The 21,710-nt window shown below is 49.5% G+C and overlaps 1 protein-coding gene across 3 annotated transcripts in view; it reads right to left on the bottom strand.

Moving 5' to 3' along the window:
• Positions 1-4,464: 4,464 nt before the first annotated feature.
• The window catches only part of CEP128 (centrosomal protein 128), a 42,680-nt gene continuing 25,434 nt past the window's right edge, over positions 4,465-21,710 (bottom strand). For all 3 annotated transcript variants that reach the window (XM_053475356.1, XM_053475357.1, XM_053475358.1), the window contains 6 exons: positions 11,319-11,368; positions 10,921-10,944; positions 7,938-8,015; positions 6,396-6,509; positions 6,114-6,222; positions 4,465-5,034 (listed from right to left, as the gene is read on the bottom strand). In XM_053475356.1, coding sequence (XP_053331331.1) covers positions 4,970-5,034; positions 6,114-6,222; positions 6,396-6,509; positions 7,938-8,015; positions 10,921-10,944; positions 11,319-11,368 — 440 coding nt within the window. In that variant the 3' untranslated portion in view covers positions 4,465-4,969. The remainder of the gene's footprint in view (positions 5,035-6,113; positions 6,223-6,395; positions 6,510-7,937; positions 8,016-10,920; positions 10,945-11,318; positions 11,369-21,710) is intronic.

Here is a 21,710-nt window from a genome sequence, read left to right as displayed (position 1 = left end):
GGTATACACAAATAATGTATGTAAGCATTGCATAGCAGGTATAGATCAACAGAATAACACCCAAACCCAGCATTGCAGTTATAGATTAACGAAAAATCACATGTAAACTCAGCACTGAGGGTATAGATCAAACAAACAATACATGAAAACAGCTTTGCAGATATCCATCAACTGAATAAGACAAACATTTGCAGGTATTTGCAGGTATACATAAATAATGTATGGAAACATAGCATAGCAGATATTGATCCACAAAAATAAACAGGTATAGGAAATTTCAGGTATAAATCACAGGTTGCACACCCCAAAGCCAGCCCGGGCGTCCTTACTGCCCATATAGAACCTGACCAGCACGCAGATAACACACATAGGATTTGCAATCTTTGTCCCCAAACAGCCCACCCTGTGCCATATTTGTCCCATAAACAGGCTACTTGTGCCACCTTTTATCCCATAAACACCCCTGCCCTTGACACCCCTCTACCGCAGTCTGGATGGGGCCTGACAACCCCCCCTCATTCTACTATCTACCCTCTCCCTCCTTTGTAGTTCACTTACCTTCAGATGTCTTGTGGTGGGAGCGCGAGGCTTCTGTCTTCTGTGTCTTCGTCGGGAGTGCGCTACTTCACTGCTGAGCGCCAGAATATGGTGTCATATTCCGGCGCTCAGCATGAAACGCCGGCACTGCGACGAAGACACTGAAGACAGAAGCCTCGGGAGGAGAGTGAGAGGCGCCAAGCGGTTGCTGAAAACTTGAGCAACCTCTTGGGACCCTCTCTGGCGCTTTCTCCGGGCTGCAAAAAACAAAAACTGGCGATTCAATTGGCGGGGGGGGGTCATGATGTAGACGCCACAGCTGATCTGTCTCGTGTTCCCGGTTACCAGGACCCCATGTAGTCACTCTCGGTCTCTGCAATGTACAGGTACTGGAGCGCCTCAAGATGATGTATAATGAAACCAAAGCCAAAGATGGATTTGCAGGAGGATGTCTCTCTGCATTACGAGAATGTTAATGCACTGTTCCACCCTAAATTAACAAGGAAAACATTACTATTATGTCATCACTGGTGTCATGACAGCCCCTAACTCTACAGCAGCGTCGGCTCATATGTAGCACGTATAGACGCTCTGTAGGTATGCTCCTGCTTTACTGTTGACCTTTCAGTTCGTGCGTTTGGTCTCCAGATGTTACAGGAGGCACAGCCCGTGTACAATTGCTTCTCGCCGGATAGCTCACTAACATGGTGGGCTTGTCTGTAGCCAGTAGCGTGAGCAGTGAGCCGTCTCGTTCAGCCGCAGGGGTAACAATGAATTTCCCAGCGATGGAGAAGACCTTTGCTCCAGCTTCTGCCACATATGAATGGGAATGACCCATAATTCGCTCTGCCCAGTGATGCCAGGGCTTGTGCCAAGAGCCATCCCACATCAAGAGACCAAATTGAAGACGTAGTAAAGAAGCCAGAATTAAAAATCCTTCCGTTCCATGTATATAGATTCTTGAGGAGAGCGGTGATCAGACTCGGGGGGCTCTTTTCTATGTTAAGCTCTTTGAACCCGATAAGACATTTCCATTGATTTACACAGGAATTTCTGTTTTTCATTTGGACATGATGCAGAAAGTCAGATAAAATACAAACCAAAGTCTGGCTTCATCTGCAGTATGCAGGCTGGCGCTCTGACAAGCCGAGCAGCGGTCATGTTGTTCCCATCTGAAATCTCCACCGGCAATAGCAAGAAATGCTGGCCTTTAACCAACATCAAGTGGACATGTGCACACACGGACTCGTGAAGTAGTACTCAGAACAGCGCATCAGCATCCCAGCAGGTAGGGGCACCTGGAACGATGAGCATGGAATAGTACCTGGTACAGAGCGGACTGACATCTGAGGATGTAATGGCACCCGGGATAACCGGCATGGAATGGGAGCTGGTGCGGGGTGCACCGGGATAACCGGCATGGAATGGGATCTGGTGCGGGGTGCACCGGGATACCCGGCATGGAATGGGATCTGGTGCGGGGTGCACCTGGATAACCGGCATGGAATGGGAGCTGGTGCGGGGTGCACCGGGATAACCGGCATGGAATGGGATCTGGTGCGGGGTGCACCTGGATAACCGGCATGGAATGGGATCTGGTGCGGGGTGCACCTGGATAACCGGCATGGAATGGGATCTGGTGCGGGGTGCACCTGGAAAACCGGCATGGAATGGGAGCTGGTGCGGGGTGCACCGGGATACCTGGCATGGAATGGGAGCTGGTGCGGGGTGCACCCGGATAACCGGCATGGAATGGGATCTGGTGTGGGGTGCACCTGGAAAACCGGCATAGAATGGGATCTGGTGCGGGGTGCACCTGGAAAACCGGCATAGAATGGGATCTGGTGCGGGGTGCACTGGGATAACCAGTATTTAAAGGCACTTTTATGTTTTTTGCTGGACATGGGATACGCGTGTAAAGCTAAAGTACGCTACACGTGACATGAACATGTGTGTTGTAGGATATGTGGCTTAGCAGACCAGGCTGTGGGAGGTTCACATGGAACTCAAATCCTCGCCATCCATATATCTGAGAATGTGAAGCATTAATAGACAAGATTACACTTCCTATCATTTTTGAGAAAATGCCAAAACATACATCTTGATCATGTTGGCATATAATGGGCACCATGAATACTTTATTCCTTGCCACTCCCCGCTTACTAACCCTGAGAAATCCACAGGTATTTCACGCGCGTCCTTCCAGCCATGACTTGGCAAGCCCTCGCGTTCCACGGTATGACAGAACACAATGCCAGGCCTGTGCCGTGCGGGTCATGCCCATTGCCTGTGCCAGGAGCGAGCACCGGGGCTAATCCATAGAATGACTGGGGGGGGCACAGGAAAATGGCTACAGCCAGGCCAAATGAGTCAAGGCATGGAGACCCCCTAACAGCGCACCGAGCGGCACATTAAAGCAACTCCTCTGCTGTAGATCAACAGAAGCCAAATGATTAAAATCTGGCTATACGGCTGCTTAACGGAAAGCAGGGGTTTCAGTGACTCTAATCTGGTGATTGGCATTATTGGCAGAAATGCATATTATCAATCGGTTCTGTGGAATGAGCTAAAAGCGGCCCCATCGCCTCCCAGAAAACGTAATCTGGCTTTAAGGCTGCTTTATGCCGCTGCGTAGAGGGTCAGCACGGATTCTGCGGGAATAATCCTCCGAGGCATTACACCCCCCACAGCGAGCGGGTGGAAGGGGGTTTCTTCAAGTATCAGTGAAAGCTTAACAATTACTCTATATAAAAATATATCCGAGGTGCAGGCAATGCCAAACCACTTCCACCACAAAGCAGCTTGTGGAAAATCCTGAAAGAAAGAAATGGAAAAAAGCACGTTTGCGGAAAATCGTTCGTTCTTCCACAGGTCAGGCCAACATCGGTGATATTTACTTTGAAACCAACTCCGCTCTCCGGTTTCTGCAGCAGGCACCGTGATGATGTGTCGGAGAAGGACTTCTCAATTTCATACCAAAACTGTAGACACCTCGGAGCGGGAGCTTTATCGTCCCCGATCGAATGTCATGCGCGGGAGCGTTATACGTGCTGCGCAGGAGCATTATACGTGCTGCGCGGGAGCGTTATACGTGCTGCGCGGGAGAGTTTCACCTTTCTCACCAAACTGTATCCAAATGGCATTCGACACCCGCGGCCGGCGCAACAGATACCTCAACGCTGACGAACGAGCGGGTTGTAAGCGCCAGGACGTGGCGGAGCTGAAATGGCTGCCTGGGTTTTGCGGGTCCTTATGTGTCCCTTTAACTTTTACTCCTTTCTGTCGCTAAATGGTTAATCTATGGGACAAAGGAACCCTGCGGTTTAACTCCATCCCGTCTTTGCAGGAGAGGCGCTCAGGAGTTTGAGGGAAGATTTTGGTTGAACCAAAAAAATGTTTTAGCAGAAAAAATTAATGCTCCAGCCTAATCCCCAAATCCAGGAGCCCCCCGCCGAGAGGACATAAAGCGCGCTGGGATTAGGGATTCTAAATGAATTAGGGCCGCTGAGCCGATAGGCTTTAATCAGAGGCTGAGGCAGGTTAGCGGGCGCTCGCTTCTCATGGTACCGGGAGATAATCCTGCGTCCTGAGAAAAGCGCTGCTCACGGTCCTTTACACGATGCGCGCTCGCAGTAATTAGAGCGCAGATCGCCGTCTATCCAATGCGCGGATGCTGAGGGGCAAATAATGAAAGCTGGGACTGCATCTTCTGGCAGCCAATAAATAGCATCGCAGCTGTTTTGGAATTACAACTCCTGTGGCTCTCAGCCAGCATCCAAAACAAAACGTACTGTGCCTGTAACGGCTGGATCATCGGGGGAGATCGCAGGCAGCAAGCTGTCCCAAGACGGACGAGTAACGAGCTCAGAGAGCTGCGCAGGCGCTTAATGTTAATACACAGAAACCGTTCATAAGAATAAAATCCAAACAGGCTGAGTGCACTTTAATAAATAATTATTGGACATACACCGGCAGAGGCTCGGGCTGCTCTCCCAGCGGGTTGGCATCGTCCGTGACACTGGCCGCCGGGAGCAGCGAGAACCCGGGAAGAGCTGCCACGGAAGGTACTCGTTCCAGAGCGCGGTTATGGAGGCTGTCTGTGTATTCCCTCCTCCGATTATAGGCTTTGGCACAAAATCTCCAATCACATACATGCTGCTCCATGGCTGAGCGCTCTCAAATTAAACCGATTTAGATTTAAAATTGGACAATAATACCCAGATTGTCACTCCCACGTTTTACCAAAGTTTATATATAAATTAGTATAAAAAGATATAAATCTGCGTCCATTAAAATTTTTCCTGTGGATTTCCCAACTCGACGTTCCGGTTTGTTGAGGGCCGGTCCGGGTAACGCCAAAGGCACCAAGCGCGTTCCTGGCGCGGGGTAACGAGCTTTGTACGGTGTCTGCAGCCGTCCAGAGCGCTCATGTTCAGGATGCAGTTCCATTTACAGCGCTGCCCGGCGCATGCTCAGATTTCCCCCTTTTCACAGGAGCTAGAAGGACAAGAGGCAGACGTGTGCGTGATCAGCGCCGCACATAAACCCCAGCAGGGAAGGGGGTGCGAGGACAGGACTGGGGTTTGTCGGGTCACATTGTTTATGGCGTTCTGATATGTAACGTGTAAAATGCGCGCTGCTTGGGGGACCTGGCTGCACATCTGTAACAGCGTGTCAGACGGGCAGAGCATTACCTGCCCTGCAGCATCTTTACTGCATTAATGCCTCGTTTATAGAAATGCGGGGGCACTTGGCATACTCTCCCCCCTCTGGGGCAGATCTTCCCCTCTCGATTTTCCTTCAGATTTTAGTTAAAAGGCGCTATTTCTGAGGCAAGCGGGGCCTCGGGGAATGTGCGATGCGTGGCTATCATTTATTATGATAATTATTCCCAAGAGCTCAGGATGAAGGTCTGAGGAAAAGCCAAGGTACACAGCCCACCTAAGGCGTCTGTGCGAGCCCCCCCAAAGCACATACAATGCCAGTGCTGGGCCGGGATCCAGGAATGCAGCCTGAGGGATTATCTAGGCTTCCACGGCTCAAATGAACCACTTCACCAAATGACTTGGGTCACAAGCACCTTTCACACGGGGTCTCCCCCCCTCAGAGAGCAAGGGCTGCCCGACAATGCACCGTAACCCTTTCCCTGCCAGTAAAGGGGAGTTTTTACAGACTCCTAGGACCCGCAGCAGGACAGCCGGGAAGCTGTCCTGTGTGGCACAGAGAACAAACACCAAACAGCGGCGACTGCAGCAAACTATAAGGACAGCAACGTGGGCACTCAAATGGCTAATTAGCACTAATGTCCTATACATTATTTCTGGAGACAAAAACAGCGGCGTAATGCCACGTGTCTGTGGCATCCAGCCATAAATACGGCCGGGGTGATCGGATCTGGCTCTCAGGGGCCATAACTGTTTTAGGGCCATTTTGGGATGGTTCAATCTAATTCCCATTTGTACTCCCAATAACAGAACAGTGCAAGCAGCTACCCGATGAGGAGGGAAGATGCCGGTAATCCAACACAACAACGCTGTCCGCAGAGGGGCCGGACGCAGAAGACGTGTGATACTTACAGCTGGAATCAGAGAGCCAGGAGCTGGACCTGAGGCTGCTGTTACCCCGGATGGAAGAAGAAAGTGCCGCTAAACGGACGCTCTCAGCATCTGCCTTCATTTTCTCTGCCTGAAACAGAGACAAAGCTCATAAAACTGGGGGTGAGAATATCGAATAAACGGGGCAAAACTGTTTCATTAACTGAACCAAACACGGTTATTGGACAGGAGAAAGCGAGCTGCGAGCTGCTGCCGGTAGGGTCCCCCGTCCCCTGATAGGCGGCGCGGAGGGGGCATCATTACTCTGTATTCCTGGATCCTGCGTCTGGAATCCTCTAGCTGCTGCTGAAGCGAGCCCACGATCTCCCGGTACTGCGCGTTCCTCTCCTCCATCAGCCCTCTCTGCTGGCAGGAATCCTGAAGGGGACACAGTAAGGCTGTTAGAGACGACAATCATTGGCTGGGTACGCTGGCTGCTTCGGGAGCACGGATTACCCAAGCGCCACCGACCCTGCGCAGGGGCTGCTGTACTATAATACATTCTCAGCACCATCGTGCAGCGTGATGCACGTGCGGCCCATCATGCCACAGGAGCCTCTGAAATACAGTAACAACACCGCTTCCCTTTATCCTTTACAGACAATTCCAATTCCACCCAATTATAAAGTAATGATCATAATTAAGCAAAACTATTCCCCCAGATGTATTTTGATGTAAAATATTTTTTTTCTTTAGCTTCTCAATCCACTTCTGTAATTACCCGTCACAGGACCTGCGCCCGCTGACGATCAGAGCGTGTTACTGTATGCAGCAGCTCCAGATTACGGCCTCAGCGCACAGAAAATCCTTGCAAACATTCCCTGTTGTGCCTGTCTTTTGAGAGACAGTATCCATGGCTACACACCTGTTTCCCATTTCCACACGCTAAACACATACCATCACATGAAACCGAAAGAGTCCTTATAGCACCCGTTCCTGCACCACAGACCCGTGTCCATGCGACCCATTGGTCCACAGTCCACCTTATAACTCAGCATCTTGGCAGTAAACCCGTCGGCACACAAGCGGTTAAAGACACGCTGGCCTGCGAGGCACGCTAATCCCGTGGACACAGCGCGGGATCGCGGGATGGAACAATGCATTTCTCAGGCCGACACCGCAGCCAGAAGAATGGAGCTCATTCACGCAACATCCATTTAGATGAGTTTCTCAAGGTCTCTGCATACAGTATTTCCCCCTCTTGTTCACTTACACCGGAATATTTCCTTAGGTCAGTGAATTCAAAATGTCCTAAAGGCCTATTCATTACGAGCGGACATTGCGGAAATTCCAGGCGCTCTCTCAGCTCGTGGGGTCCAGCGTTAGGAAGGTAGCACCCCTGACACCAGCCGTTTCTGAACAAGAGCTCATTGTCAGTTTGCACAAAGGCCTCCGATCTGACTTCATACCAGCATTCAGGAGGCAGGGCAGGCTGGAGCTGCTCTTATTTACTAACAGGACTGGCACGGACATGTCTGTTCCCTCAAACATAGAGCCTCTGGGAAATAAACGAATTGTGTGTGAGAGGTCAACAGCCGTTCCCTTTCTTGGAGGAATTTGTCCAGTGTAAGGATTTCAGATCCCCCCAGTTTATGCCATGACGATTGTGATCACGGTGTAACGGTGAGAGGGCACTTTAGCTCTCTCCGGATATATTTATTGGTTTCTGTTCCGGTAATCAGGACCCCTAAAGGTACCGGACACACAGCGGTCAGTAAATGTACCGGAAACCCTGCAGGAAACCAGACAGTAAAAGAGACGGTGGCGCCCTCCCCGTGGCTACGTATCAATGCCCACGACACTCACACTAAGCTGCTTCATGTCATCCAGAAGACTCAGCTTCTCCGGGACAGACTCCAGGTGATCCAGAGCCATCCGTGTACTCTGGGGGAAAGAGACAGTTATTAGATATGATGAAGGTTGTTCATGCCCAATGTGAAGCCCCAGAAAGGTTCCCAATATGAAAGCTCTACCCCCCCCCGACATATCAAACGTTCCAACTGGGAACTACCGGCATCGCAGCCGCTCGCCTTCAACGGTTCAAACCGCGAACGTACAACTCATCCGTAACCCCAAAAATTCAACAATAGTTTCCACGGCATTGAAAGGCATAAAAGGGGCTTAAGTTTAGTAAATAAAAGAAAAAAAGCATTGTCTGCTCAGTTCTTTATTCTACCGTCTTGCCCCAACCCCCCTGACAGACTGGTGTCCATAGGCATAGAGTCTGTGCCATCAGCTGCTCCACATCACAACTATTCTTTCTGGGCTTCCCACTGTCCCTGGAGATTTGGGGTCTGTCCCTGGAGATTTGGGGTCTGTCCCTGGAGATTTGGGTCGGTCCCTGGAGATTTGGGGTCTGTGGTTTGCTTTTCTTCCTCAGGCATGAGATGTTGGTGTTGAGCAGCTCGAGTAAACCTTCCTTTCTGAATCTCGGATGTACGTAGAGATATTCTCTGTCCTGAGCGGCTCGGTTTGCTGCCGGCAGTTACTTGGCTCTGTTCCCTGTCGCTTGTTACCCTGCTGAGGGTCAGGACACTTTGCACCCGCTGGCACTCAAATAAATGCCAAACGGGCTACTTGTGTATTGCTTGTCATTTCAACTACATTCTTCCTATGGATCCTGATGGGCGGCAGGAATTATTTTGAACTTTGGGCCACGAAATTGTCACAGATCCTTCTGCTTTCAGCTTTCTATTTATTTGCACAAAGTTGTAGTTCTACAGTGCGTAAAATGTGTAAAAATGTATCTATTTAGAGCTGTGTCAATAGACTGCAAACCCACTGGATTGCTTTGTCGAAGTTGTCTTCTATTGATTACAATATACACACACAATAAATATGTGGGCCTTTGTGTATGGATTATATATATACATATATATATATATATATACGCCTCAGAAAAGCCATAATCCAGGCTCTGGCCTGCAGGAGAGGCCGAGAGATCTCGTTGAACAGTTTGTTTCTATAGAATTTTAACGTTCAATCTGTTGCAGCTTCCCACCTGCCAATGGACGCCATTAAATTAAGAGAAAGCACAATAGCGGAGCCGGTCCCGTCTCTCTGAGCCGGTATCCAAGTTCCGCAAAGCATTTTTTATTATTAGAACAGTTTGGCTTCGTCTGTTGGAACCGAACCTTTTCCTCCCCTTCACCAAACCCAAAAGTTTTCCGTTGGGAAAGGCGGCCCTGTATCTTCGGCACGCGAAGCCTTGCGATTTACACAATACCTCCGTATAGCTTACAGCAAGAAATCGGCTGAAACGGTTTCCTGATTTATTGCAAATATATTTGCATTGTGAACTGGGACAGCACCTCTGGATAGAGAATTAGCTGACGAAGCAGAGCTGCCGCCTTAAAATCTGAACGAATCTAGGAGATTAAGGATCTGGCACCCGGCACTCTGTAATTGTGTCATTACAGTAATTGACAATGAGTCAGTAAGCAGCACGCATTTTGTGTGTTCCGGGTCCCCTAGGCGGACGTAGTGCAGCGATGTAGGGGATGTGGGGCTCATATTACAGATCAAACACTGGAAAATAATCATTTCTACTTTCCTTTCACAAGAAAACGGCACGACATGGATGGAAAAGGTGTAGAGGCTGGAGTACGTGGGGGCCGTGCCGGACAGGGACTCATATGGCAGCTCTAACACACATTATAAATACGGCTAATGCTTCATTACAGGCCGGTTTATGTATTAAGTTAGATTTAGTTTAGGTTTAGTCTTACCTGATAGCTATACGTGTAACACGCATACAGACAATGTATGAAACATAATTATTTAAAATGCAGAACGCGCATGAAGATACAATGCGGTATATATATTATATATTATACAAAAACACACAGCCTCACCAACATTACTGTATCGAGCACGAGCCACTGGGCTTTACGTTACTGTATCGAGCACGAGCCACCGGGCTTTACATTACTGTATCAGGCACGAGGCACCGGGCTTTACATTACTGTATCGGGCACGAGCCACCGGGCTTTACATTACTGTATCAGACACGAGGCACCGGGCTTTACATTACTGTATCGGGCACGAGGCACCGGGCTTTACATTACTGTATCGGGCGCGAGGCACCGGGCTTTACATAACTGTATCGGGCACGAGGCACCGGGCTTTACATTACTGTATCGGGCGCGAGGCACCGGGCTTTACATTACTGTATCGGGCACGAGGCACCGGGCTTTACATTACTGTATCGGGCGCGAGGTACCGGGCTTTACATTACTGTATCGGGCGCGAGGCACCGGGCTTTACATTACTGTATCGGGCGCGAGGCACCGGGCTTTACATTACTGTATCGGGCGCGAGGCACCGGGCTTTACATTACTGTATCGGGCGCGAGGCACCGGGCTTTACATTACTGTATCGGGTGCGAGGCACCGGGCTTTACATTACTGTATCGGGCACGACCCACCGGGCTTTACATTACTGTATCGGGCGCGAGGCACCGGGCTTTACATTACTGTATCGGGCGCGAGGCACCGGGCTTTACATTACTGTATCGGGCACGAGGCACCCGGCTTTACATTACTGTATCGGGCGGGAGGCACCGGGCTTTACATTACTGTATCGGGCACGACCCACCGTGCTTTATATAACCGTATCGGGCGCGAGGCACCGGGCTTTACATTACTGTATCGGCGCGAGGCACCGGGCTTTACATTACTGTATCGGGCACAATTGCTACGAGCACAAGATTTATACAAACTTCACAAAAGGCCAAAGGAAGCCATAGCTCTTTGGCGGCACCAATAAACCGGCGGTTAACGACACTCACCCTTTCCAGATCCACAATCCTGTCCTGTTAAAAGAGAGAGACTTTAGGAAGCAGCAGTTTTATGTTTTGTATTATAGGCAGACACAGGCTCTACCAGTTCCCGTTTCCCCGTCATAAAACTCTCCCGTTCAGTCGTGGGGCTTTAATGAACGACAATAAAGTTTGACAGATAAAAGAAGACGTCTAACAGCCGCGGGGTATGAAAGGCCAGCTGAGCGGGAAGATCTCCGCTCTCTGAGAAATGAGACTGCATGGAACGAGTGCGCTAGTTTACAGGGTCACCAAAGAGTTACTGTCAGGACCTTCCACCACCAAGCTCTACCAGATAATGTCATTCACGCCGTACACAAAGGGCCGGCGTGTAAATGCAGCTCTCTGTAAATGTAGGACCTGCTCACCTGAAGCATCCACATCTCCTCATCCCGTCTGCGGTTCTTGTCCTGTAGATCTACCAAGAGAGAAAAAAAACAGTCATTGTCAATCACATAGCAACAGAAACATACGCTATGAGCTCATGGGGAGGACTTACATGAACATGTGTGAGAACGGGAACTGGGGGCAGACTGAGAACGTATAGCGGTCAGGGTGGGATGCATTGTTGGAGCCCCAGAGGCGGTCAACTATAAAGCTGAAGGAGCCGTGGATCTTTGCCCCCCATGACCTGAGTCCATGATGTTCCATAGAATATGGTTTATACATCTGCACTCAACAGCCAGACAACACCCACAAGAGTCACCCCAACGAGAAGCCTGAGATCTGCACTCAACAGCCAGACAACACCCACAAGAGTCACCCCAACGAGAAGCCTGCGATCTGCACTCAACAGCCAGACAACACCCACAAGAGTCACCCCAACGAGAAGCCTGCGATCTGCACTCAACAGCCAGACACAACACCCACAAGAGTCACTACAACGAGAAGCCTGCGATCTGCACTCAACAACCAGACACAACACCCACAAGAGTCACTACAACGAGAAGTGTGCGATCTGCACTCAACAGCCAGACACAACACCCACAAGAGTCACCCCAACGAGAAGTCTGTGGCTTTTCTGTACAGCAGCACGTGTACCGCCGGCATGCGCGTGTTGAGTGTATTCCAGTCCATAGTAGGTTTTATCACTAGATAAAAAAGTGTCATTTTCTGTAATGGTTTTCACATAATACAATGCTTTTTGGCCTATGTAGTTTGGCCCATGTTACTATATGGACATACTAAGTACTTATCACATCGCCATGTGGCAAATAGTAGAATGCCTCAGTCTAAATCACCTGGACAGACTCTTTTCCAATTATGGTCTATTAGAAATAGACTTGTTAGCATAAGGTGGACCTTATTGACACAAATTCATTAAGAACCCGCTCGCTGTCACCCGGATATCACGAGAATCTACAACGGCTGCTGCCGGATCTGTGATAGAGAGAAGCCTTCAGACGTTGGAAGGGGCATTTCTTCCTCTCAGACTGAAAGAGCACAATAAACTTCCACGCATCCCTGCCGTGATTTCAGCATCCAGACCTAATCTCTGGGGACATTTTCTTTCCTATTGCTGCATTTCAGGGAGATTTATCTGCGTTCAATAGGCTTCAGTAAAATGAGTTTGTGGAGCTTTTGCTGGGCGAGCAAGAAGCAGCCGAGATATGAAATGATTGTCAGGAAAATAATAAGCGCACAAACTGCAATGCTTGGCACGAGTGTCGCAGCAAGATATCGCGCAGGACGGTTTATCTCCCGAGCGAGGGGAGTTGGCACAGACGTGGAAAATCACCTGCTTCTGTGAAGCTCTCGCGGCGCGTTCCCTGCGCAGTGCCGGCACCTCAAACATAACCGGCCCGGGCTGCCACTCACCGCACTCTCTCAAGCTACTTTTACTGGGTTTGGAAGAGGCCGTTCCCTGTAAAGAGCGCACGAATCCGAGAAAAAGAAAGTGTAACTGATGCAGCGGCACCCGGGGCCGGGCGTTCATACAAAGAGCTGGGCATGTGCGGTCCGACACATCCAACCCTCTCTCTGAAACCGGCTGTCTCGGTCAGACAGATCCAAACCTCTCTCTGAAACTGGCCCTCTCGGTCAGACAGATCCAAACCTCTCTCTGAAACCGGCCGTCTCGGTCAGACGGATCCAAACCTCTCTCTGAAACCGGCCGTCTCGGTCAGACGGATCCAAACCTCTCTCTGAAACCGGCCCTCTCGGTCAGACAGATCCAAACCTCTCTCTGAAACCGGCCCTCTCGGTCAGACAGATCCAAACCTCTCTCTGAAACCGGCCGTCTCGGTCAGACAGATCCAAACCTCTCTCTGAAACCGGCCCTCTCGGTCAGACAGATCCAAACCTCTCTCTGAAACCGGCCCTCTCGGTCAGACGGATCCAAACCTCTCTCTGAAACCGGCCCTCTCGGTCAGACAGATCCAAACATTTCTCTGAAAACAGCCGTCATGTGCCGTATTCATCGAACTGAAACAAAACCGTGTTTTCGCAGTAGTTTATCTGCAGATTATGTATAATTAATACATCAGAAAAGGTGAATTCTGGGTAATTATCAAACTTCACAGCAGCTCTGACTTCTGCGCAAACCTCGAGATTCCGCGTAATCATCGAACGGCCCGACGCCCCTGAATTCCGCACAAATATTAAATTGTGCAAAACTGCAGATTCGGGGTATTTATTGATCTGGCCCAGAGCTGTGGATTCTGGGTAATAATTAAGCTGCACAATGTCCGTGGACTCTGCGAAGTGCCAAGGAACGCTCGGCGCCAGAGGAGCCAGGAAAATCACTTGTGAACGGCGCTGCAGCCAAGAGAACATTTCAACGTCACGCGAGTCCTCTAAACAGACACATTCTACACTTCATCAGCCATTGAGACAACATATGATCCAAATCCCATGCGGATGCTGTGAACGGTCATGTTCCAAAAGGCAGGATGATGGGAAAAAGGGGATAAAGAGATAAGGGTTTCTGAGCGTTCGCAAAGAGTTGGGCTACGCGACCCGGCAAGCCTTCAGGTAAGTTAAATGACTGAGACAATGTTTTGGTGGGAAAAGAAAGGGATTAGGCAGTCCTCGGCGTAATCTGGGAAACCCTACAAAATGGAGAATAGACCTCATACGCCAATCTGCACGTTCACCAAAACGGCCAGGAACCCGAAGGTCAGGGATCCACAGATATTTCTGTTACCCCGCTTTGCGCGACTCGATTCTCCTCTCATGCCGTGGGCAAACGGCTCGCAGACACGCATTCCCAGTCCAATGAATGGAGAGACTCCCTTCGGCTGGGAATCGCTCTTTTTTGGTTGACCCGGCTCTGATATCCCCGCACCTCCCTGGTCCCGCCGCAGAGAGGGGGATGTAAGCCCAGTCTCTGTCGCTTTAGACGGAGGAAGCTAGAACTTCAAGAGGAACGTTGAAAATCTTATGGATTAACCGCGGGAAAGTTTACACAGGTGGTGCGAGAGGAGCAGGAAATTAAACCAAAGAGCGGCTTCTGTTTGGTTTTGCTTCCTTGCCAGCCCTCAGCCCCCCACCTTTACATGGAGTATTGTCAGCACAGTATCTGCCCGTTGAGGCCGCTGGGATGGAATTAATGTGTTTGGGTTGGAAAGGTCAGTTTTTGTGGACCGTTATTTATTGCTCTTACAACCATCAAATTGGTCTTTGTGCTCCGTGATTTATTCCACGAGACACGCTAGCTGTGTGGTTTTGTGGGCACGCAAAGTGCATGCCAAGTGGAAGTTCTGTTCTACCGCTGGGTGCAGGAGAATCTCCCGCTGCCCGTGAAATAGACACCTGCGACGGCCGAGCCCGTCGGTCCTGATCCAGTCTGCATTCACCATGTTTTCTAAATACATTCATTTAACATCCCGGCCACCTCTGGTGGGAAGCTGCTCTATGTTACTACCCTCATTTTCTACATTCTAGCATCAGGAAGCTGGTTAAAAAGCAAAACCTTGGCAGTTTCAGGAACGCGCGATCAGCGCGGCTGCGACGACGAAGGGAATCGGGCTACATGCAGGTCCCAATCCCTAGGAGATGATACATCAATTATTTCACAAGTAGTGCGGCAGTTTTTATATTTGCAAAATATCCATCAGAACCGCGTAGCTCATTAATGCAACATAAATAACAGCTCGTGGGGTTTATTCACGAGGAAGAGTCACAGACTTCACTTTACATTATGAAGGGCCTCTGTTGCAGGGGCCGCTCAGGTAGACCTGTATAAAGCACATGTAACCGAGTGTAAATTAAACTATACATTACACAGGACCAGCTGAGCCTTTCCTGCGGGCAATTACTCCCCAAACATCTATAACCCAAACTTCAGGACCGTGATAAAGCTGGAGACGCGACAGCCAGTGCTGTGAAGGTGCAGCCCGTCAGTAACCGCAATGCCAATGACGTTCGTCTAGCGGGTCCATGGCAACCCGTCGCATTACGTGTTTTCATTCCTGATCAGTGTATAACCCGTTGGCGTGTATTGTCCCCCGGACACGGCTCGTTCCCTTTAGCTCCCCTCGATATCTGAATAAAAACGCAACTCAAATGCCAAACCTTAAAGAATTGGTAAAGACCAAAGTGTGATCGCTGTCAGTGCCGCTCTTAGAGATAAAGCACCATTTAATGTTGGAGAGTGCCGAGAGCCGACATGTTCCTTTATAAGTCCCCCTTCTAGCTGCCCGGAAGGCTTTATGTTCTACCCCGGGCAGAACTCCCTCGGAGTGGCAGAATTCCGGAGCTCGGCTTAATGAGGGGGGGGGTGTTTCTGCTTTTAATAACAGTGCGAACGGGGCCAAGAGATTAAAGCTGAGCAGAGAGGGGTGTGAGTCCCCCATCCATCAGGTACACCTGGGCTGGGCTCAGCTGGAGCACATCCAGCACGAGTATTTGCACAATCGCATTAGAAGTGTTTTGGCACACAATGTTCTGTACACACTGATACCCTGTAGAAAAATAATGCACATTTTTATCAGCTTTTTAAGATTTATTTTTGAAAAAGGAGAAAGGTGAAATCAGGTTCTTCTTTGTAGCTTCGGATAGTGGAAACGCAAACAAAGGATTATTACATGTTACCGATCTAATCAAGGCTGTGCTATTAGAGGAAAAGGACAGTTATTCCCGGTGACCTGGCACTCCGCCACGCCAATACATTCATCCGGAGCGGACACCATCTCATCCGCATGATGTCACCAAACATGTCGGGGCTCACAAACCCCTCTCCAAATGAAGCATCAACGTCAACATACGCCAACAGCGGTTCCTCGTGCTACTCGCATATTAAATCTGCTGAATAAGACGTCACATTTACAAACCGCGATCCAAACCTTGGAACGAAATGCAATAGGATGGGAACCGTTGTGACGGACAACCAAAGCCATCTTAAACCGGACCCGTCCCCAAATGGGAAACGTCATTTCAAATGGAATCCGTACAGACCGAAAACAAATGTATGCGCTAAGATCTTTTTACACAGCTTTTCAGTTGCCGAGTGTTTTGTACTTTATAAAAATACATGGCCATAAGTATTGGGACACCTGACCATTACACCAACAGGGACTTTGATGACATCACAGACAGTAATGAGAGGTGCGGAAGGGGACACACAGACATTTTGGACGATGCTCGGCTTCCAGATTTCTGGTAACAGTTTGGGGAAACCCTTTCCTAACCCAGCGTGACCGTGCCCAGCGCACAAAGCAAGCTCTGTAAAGACACGGCTGGATGAGTTAGGTGGGAAGAACTTGACCGGCCGCACAGAGCCCCGACCTCAACTCCATCCAACACCTTTGGGATGAGCTGGAATGGAGATTGTGAGCCGGGCGTCTCGTCCAACATCAGTGTCTGACCTCACAAACGTTACTGGATGAACGGGCAAAAATCACACAAAAGCCCCAAAATCTTGCGGAAATCCTTCCCAGAAGAGCGGAAGCCGTTATATCTGCAAAGGGGGACCAACTTCATGTTAATGTCTGTCTTTAGAATGTGATCTCCTTTGGTCCATATAGTGTATATCTAGAAAAGATCTAGATGGGCCTGAAAGCTTAATTTAGCCAATAAAGGTATAATCGTCACTAAATTTACTCAAGAGCTTAGCTCTAAAGCCTTGAAGGTGTGTTGCTTTGGAGTATAATGGGGGGGGGGGTACACGTGATGTTTTACATGGTACAGAAATCCAGAATCAGGACGTCTGCACAGAACTAGATTGCGGCCCAATCCTAACGGTCCTCGGCCGGTAGATTTTCACGTCCCGGTTTTAATGCGTTCCCTTCCGCCTAACATCCTTTATTTCACTTTCCTAACAGCATTCTATTGATTCCTTTATCTTTTAATTCACTCCTGCAAATTTCCAGCAAAATAAATGATTCTCTTCACTGGAGACGCGGGTCTTATCACAGAGATAAACAGTGCAGTAAAAAAAAGTGATTGTAAGCTCTCCGGAACAGCTAAACACAGCAGAAAAAAAAAACATACAATGGTACGCAATGCTTTTTAGCTTGTAAGGTTTTTGGGAGGGTTTGGTTCTTTTTCAATTTAATGAGCAAGAAAGACGAGTAAACCAGGAAAAATGACAGAAATCAAGCGAGGGTCTGCCAATGATCCCCCCAATCGGCTGCAGCTCTTCTCCCCTCGTCTTAAGGTAAGTTACAGAAACACAGCTGTCAAGCTGAGCCTACACTCACCTCAGAATAGATCCTGGTTAAAAGGTAGACCCTCTAATGTTATAGTAAATACGCGAGTGTAATTATGTCCTGAAAAGACAGTGTACACGGCCGGCGTTATTACCGGAATAAGACACCACGGGCACGCTCCCCTATATAACTCTCCTCCCTATAACCAACGCCATCGGCATGTGACTAACTGTTGAAATAGTCTAAATATAAAACTTGTGAAACAAGCTGTTAAACGGTAGCGGAAGGTGTGGTGGAGGGAAGGTGGGCCGGGCGGGCCGGCCAGCAGCAATAATCCCAGGCATGGGATGGGATTTGAATGTGTGCCCATCACTCCAGTTGGCTGCGCCTGGCATTAACTGGGAGTTCCTGCAAGATAACAAAGCAAGATCTGGCTCCGGTTCCTACTCGGAGTATTAGTCACTCCAAAATAGATGTGTTTGTGCTTCTCTGGCTTAACCCTTTGGCACGCGGCGCTCGCTGCAAGCTTTCCGTGGATACCAGCTTTGCGGACAGTCCGCTGGTTTTATTCTAACTTAAAACACAAGATACAGTCCTTGAGGTTTATAGTGTGGAGCATATGGGCGCTATACACAAGATTAATAAAACTGTACGCGTTCCAGAGGAAAATACGTTTTACTCAAATCACCCAACCGATTAAGTTGAGCTTTGGGTTTAGAGCTGGAAGTGAAGCCAAAATGCAGAATTAAGGCTTCTGAAGGAAGGCACGAGAGGGAGGTGAATTTGGACAATGACATTTTTGGGGAACCCTGTGGCAGGAGTCTAGCACGTGTAACCCTGTGTCTTCACCGATCTAACGGATGTGCAGGCGCAGCCGAGCTGCAGAACTGTTGACATCCAGCTGGACTCTGGCAGACGTCCCTCATGACCAAAAGTCAGCCTTATCAGATTGGAACTACGCGATGTCCGTTAATTCACAGAGGTTTGGTGAATTCAGAGAAAAGAGGCGCCAAACGTGAGCCAAGCTCCGAGAAACCGGGGAGAAAAGAACAGCAATAGATCATCAGACGCTTCCAAAGAGTGGCCAAAGCCTAGAGAAATACACAAAAAGCCATCTAGGCCACAATCAGCAGAGAAAGCCAAGCGCTAAACACACAAAATTCCTCAAAGGGCTTTCGCAAAAATACTTTATACAAAGACAAGATGCACCGGAAAGGAGATGTTAAGGTTTATAAAAACATTACGTCTCCTCCTCAATCTTTTTGGATGGAATCTGTATTTTAACTCCTTAAAACTGCAGGTGACTACCAACAAACAAATGGCCAGCCGAGAAAGGGCCATCTACTGAGCAGGAGCGAGCAGCCATGGGCTGAGATCACAGGGTAACCGACCGTAAAGTACAATAACGATGATGATGATGAAGAACGCATAGACTTCTGTTAAATCTCCATCTGCTGTATAACAAGAAAGCGACTACAGACGCCATCCGTTTTAGAGTCACTGATGGCCAAGCACCTTCCCGTCCTGCATTTACTAGTAACGAACAAAACAACGCAGGATCCGGATACAAAGGGCAAGCGATGCTGTGTAAGGAAGCGCGGTGTTCTCATCTCCGTACCGTGTAGCGAACATTGAGCCGTTACACCTGGAAGCGGTAAATGCAGGGTCCGAGTAAGCCTGCCCCAAGTGATGCCAGGCTGCCCCAAGTGATGCCAGGCTGCCCCAAGTGATGCCAGGCTGACCCAAGGGCCCCGGACCTCACCACTATCACCCATCGCTCTTTAAATGCTATTACCTAGCGGGAAGACGACCAACTATGCAGTTTATATACCGCTTACAGAACATCGCATTTTACACCGCTGAGTATGAAGATGTAACTGTTTTCCCTCCCCAGTGACTGTGCCCACAGGTAGAATTGTTTTAATGCCGTGGAGCAGCAGTTGGACTGTGGCTTCTGGCAGTTATTCCAGGTAGATCCGGGTCCCCTTCGTGTCCCACAGAGCTTCCCAGGAGAGCCCAGGCATTCTCAGAATCCGTGTCAGGGTCAAAGTGCAAGGGTCCCGTGTCTCCATTAGCTAAGCGTGTTTACAGAACAAACACAGCCTCGAAAACAACATGTAAAACCCAACACGCCAGATAAACTTGGCAGCTACCAGATGCTACTCGTGGAATAAACAGAGACCGATGCGGCCGACACAGAGTCACCAACTCCTACTGCATAAAAATGACCCGAGAAAAGTGCTTCTAAAATCCACAAGATTACTTATTTAAAGTGAAAATGAAAAGATATTGGGGGGTTTTACTAGACGTGTCGATGTATGACATCACTATCAGATGTTTCCAGGGCATTAGTTTTATTTTAACCCATCACACAAGGAAATGTACAAAGAATCACCGCTCTCACTTTGGGTGTTATCGGTGCAAAGTGTTTGAGTTAAGACAGAAACGAAAACAAACACGCGTGCGTGACGCGAGAATCTATTCATCGGGGAGAGCCGCGCGGACGGGGAGCGGTTTGCGTTTCACTGGTTTATACGACCGCTTCCCATCCACTGAATTGACCAAAACGCAATGCACTTCTCCGTGTGGCAAACTAAATATCCTAATAATTATCATTATATATGTGGATTGTGAGCTTGCGAGCCAAGACCTCCCTAGCGAATGTATCAGGTCTTCTAGTTTTGGCAGAGCCTTTGAACGTTCCTACAGTCCGTGAGAAGCGCTGCGGGAATCGTTGGCGCTATATAAATGAAATTCATTTGCACATATTCAGAAACCAGCTCAGAAATTCAGAAACCAGCTCAGGCTATCCCTGCGTCACGCCCGTCAGGATTGTAAATGGCGCGCGTTGCCGTTCTGGTTACCTGGGCCTCGCCGTCACATTTATTTTCAGGCCCCCGGTGCCTCTGAGCCATCGCTTCAGAAAGTTATTCCAGCTTGTCGGACGCCAGGTCACCGAGTGCGCTGTGATTAAAGGATTTTCGCCAAACTCCCATGACCGCGCGGCCGAGCAGATTGATGGAGAGAATACAGCATTTTTATTTGACTTGATGAAAGCCCGCGTGTGATTTGGAAGGCGTGGAGGGGATTGTGCGCAGCAGACAGAAGCTCTGCCAGTCGGTGCAGCGGCATGCGGGGCAGATTCCATGAGCAGTCTCCATGGTGCCAAGTAACCCATTTGGAACCTGCAATGTTTGATGTGGGCCGGTGTCATTCTGTGCCAGAGCCACTGAGTCATCAATAAGGATTATCAGCCCAGTGAAGACAGACTCCAGAGGTGGAGGGGGAGTCGTTGGCGGGTTAAATCTTGCCTTATCCTTCCCCAAAGGTGAATGGGATGCCTCCTAGTACTGGAGGCCAAGAAAACGCACAAGTACCAGGCTGTCTAATGTGCTACAAATTACCCGCTTTCCAGAGACTCCTCGTACAAAAACTAGAGAGGGATGGGTGGTGGGGGTGGAACACAACTCTATAAGGCGACTCCATGATCTATATACGCACACAGCGATTTCATGTGCTAAGGGAACATGCTACCCGAGGAGGCACTTCGGGGAAAGAACTCGTCAGCCTGGATTTCTGGGCTGCGGCTGCATGGAGAGGACACAAGTTATCAGAACTCGGCAGAAGTTACAGAGAAACGACGGGCGTTTCTCGCCGATCTGCTCGTAGCTGTGAAAGCAACGCACATCCCTGCCCCTTCTAGCTATATAGCTGGGGTGGGAGATGAAGCCGTTGCCCGTTCTGTTCCTCGCGCTCCAACGCGTAATACTCCCATCCTCTAGGGTACAGTTACCTCGGCTCACCCCTGGCCTGCTGTGTGTGAGAGGGGATCGCGGGGTCCCGGGCTGCTTTCCCTGCCCTGGACTCCGTTGCCTTAATTAAGCAAATGTGAGAGAAAACAGAATGTAAGCGAGTGCAGGCAAACGGCGCTGGCCGGGATCTCACTGCCTGGGGAGCCGTGGAATGCGCCTGTCAGGGCCGAGGGGCCGTTACGAGGACCCACTGAGTGGGAGTCAGGATGGAAAGCTCTGCCGGCAGCTGCATCGCCAGGACAACGGGATATAAAGTGTACATTTCTATAGAGTGTGGAATCACGCAGCACACAGACACAGGGGTTTTGGCTGCGGCAGCTCTAAGCTTTTTCCACGGCTGCCCTGAATCTGCCACCGA

This window comes from Spea bombifrons, chromosome 9 (assembly GCF_027358695.1).
Source record: "Spea bombifrons isolate aSpeBom1 chromosome 9, aSpeBom1.2.pri, whole genome shotgun sequence".
NCBI classification, from domain to species: Eukaryota; Metazoa; Chordata; class Amphibia; order Anura; family Pelobatidae; genus Spea; species Spea bombifrons.
This window is presented reverse-complemented; position numbering and strand designations above follow the sequence as displayed.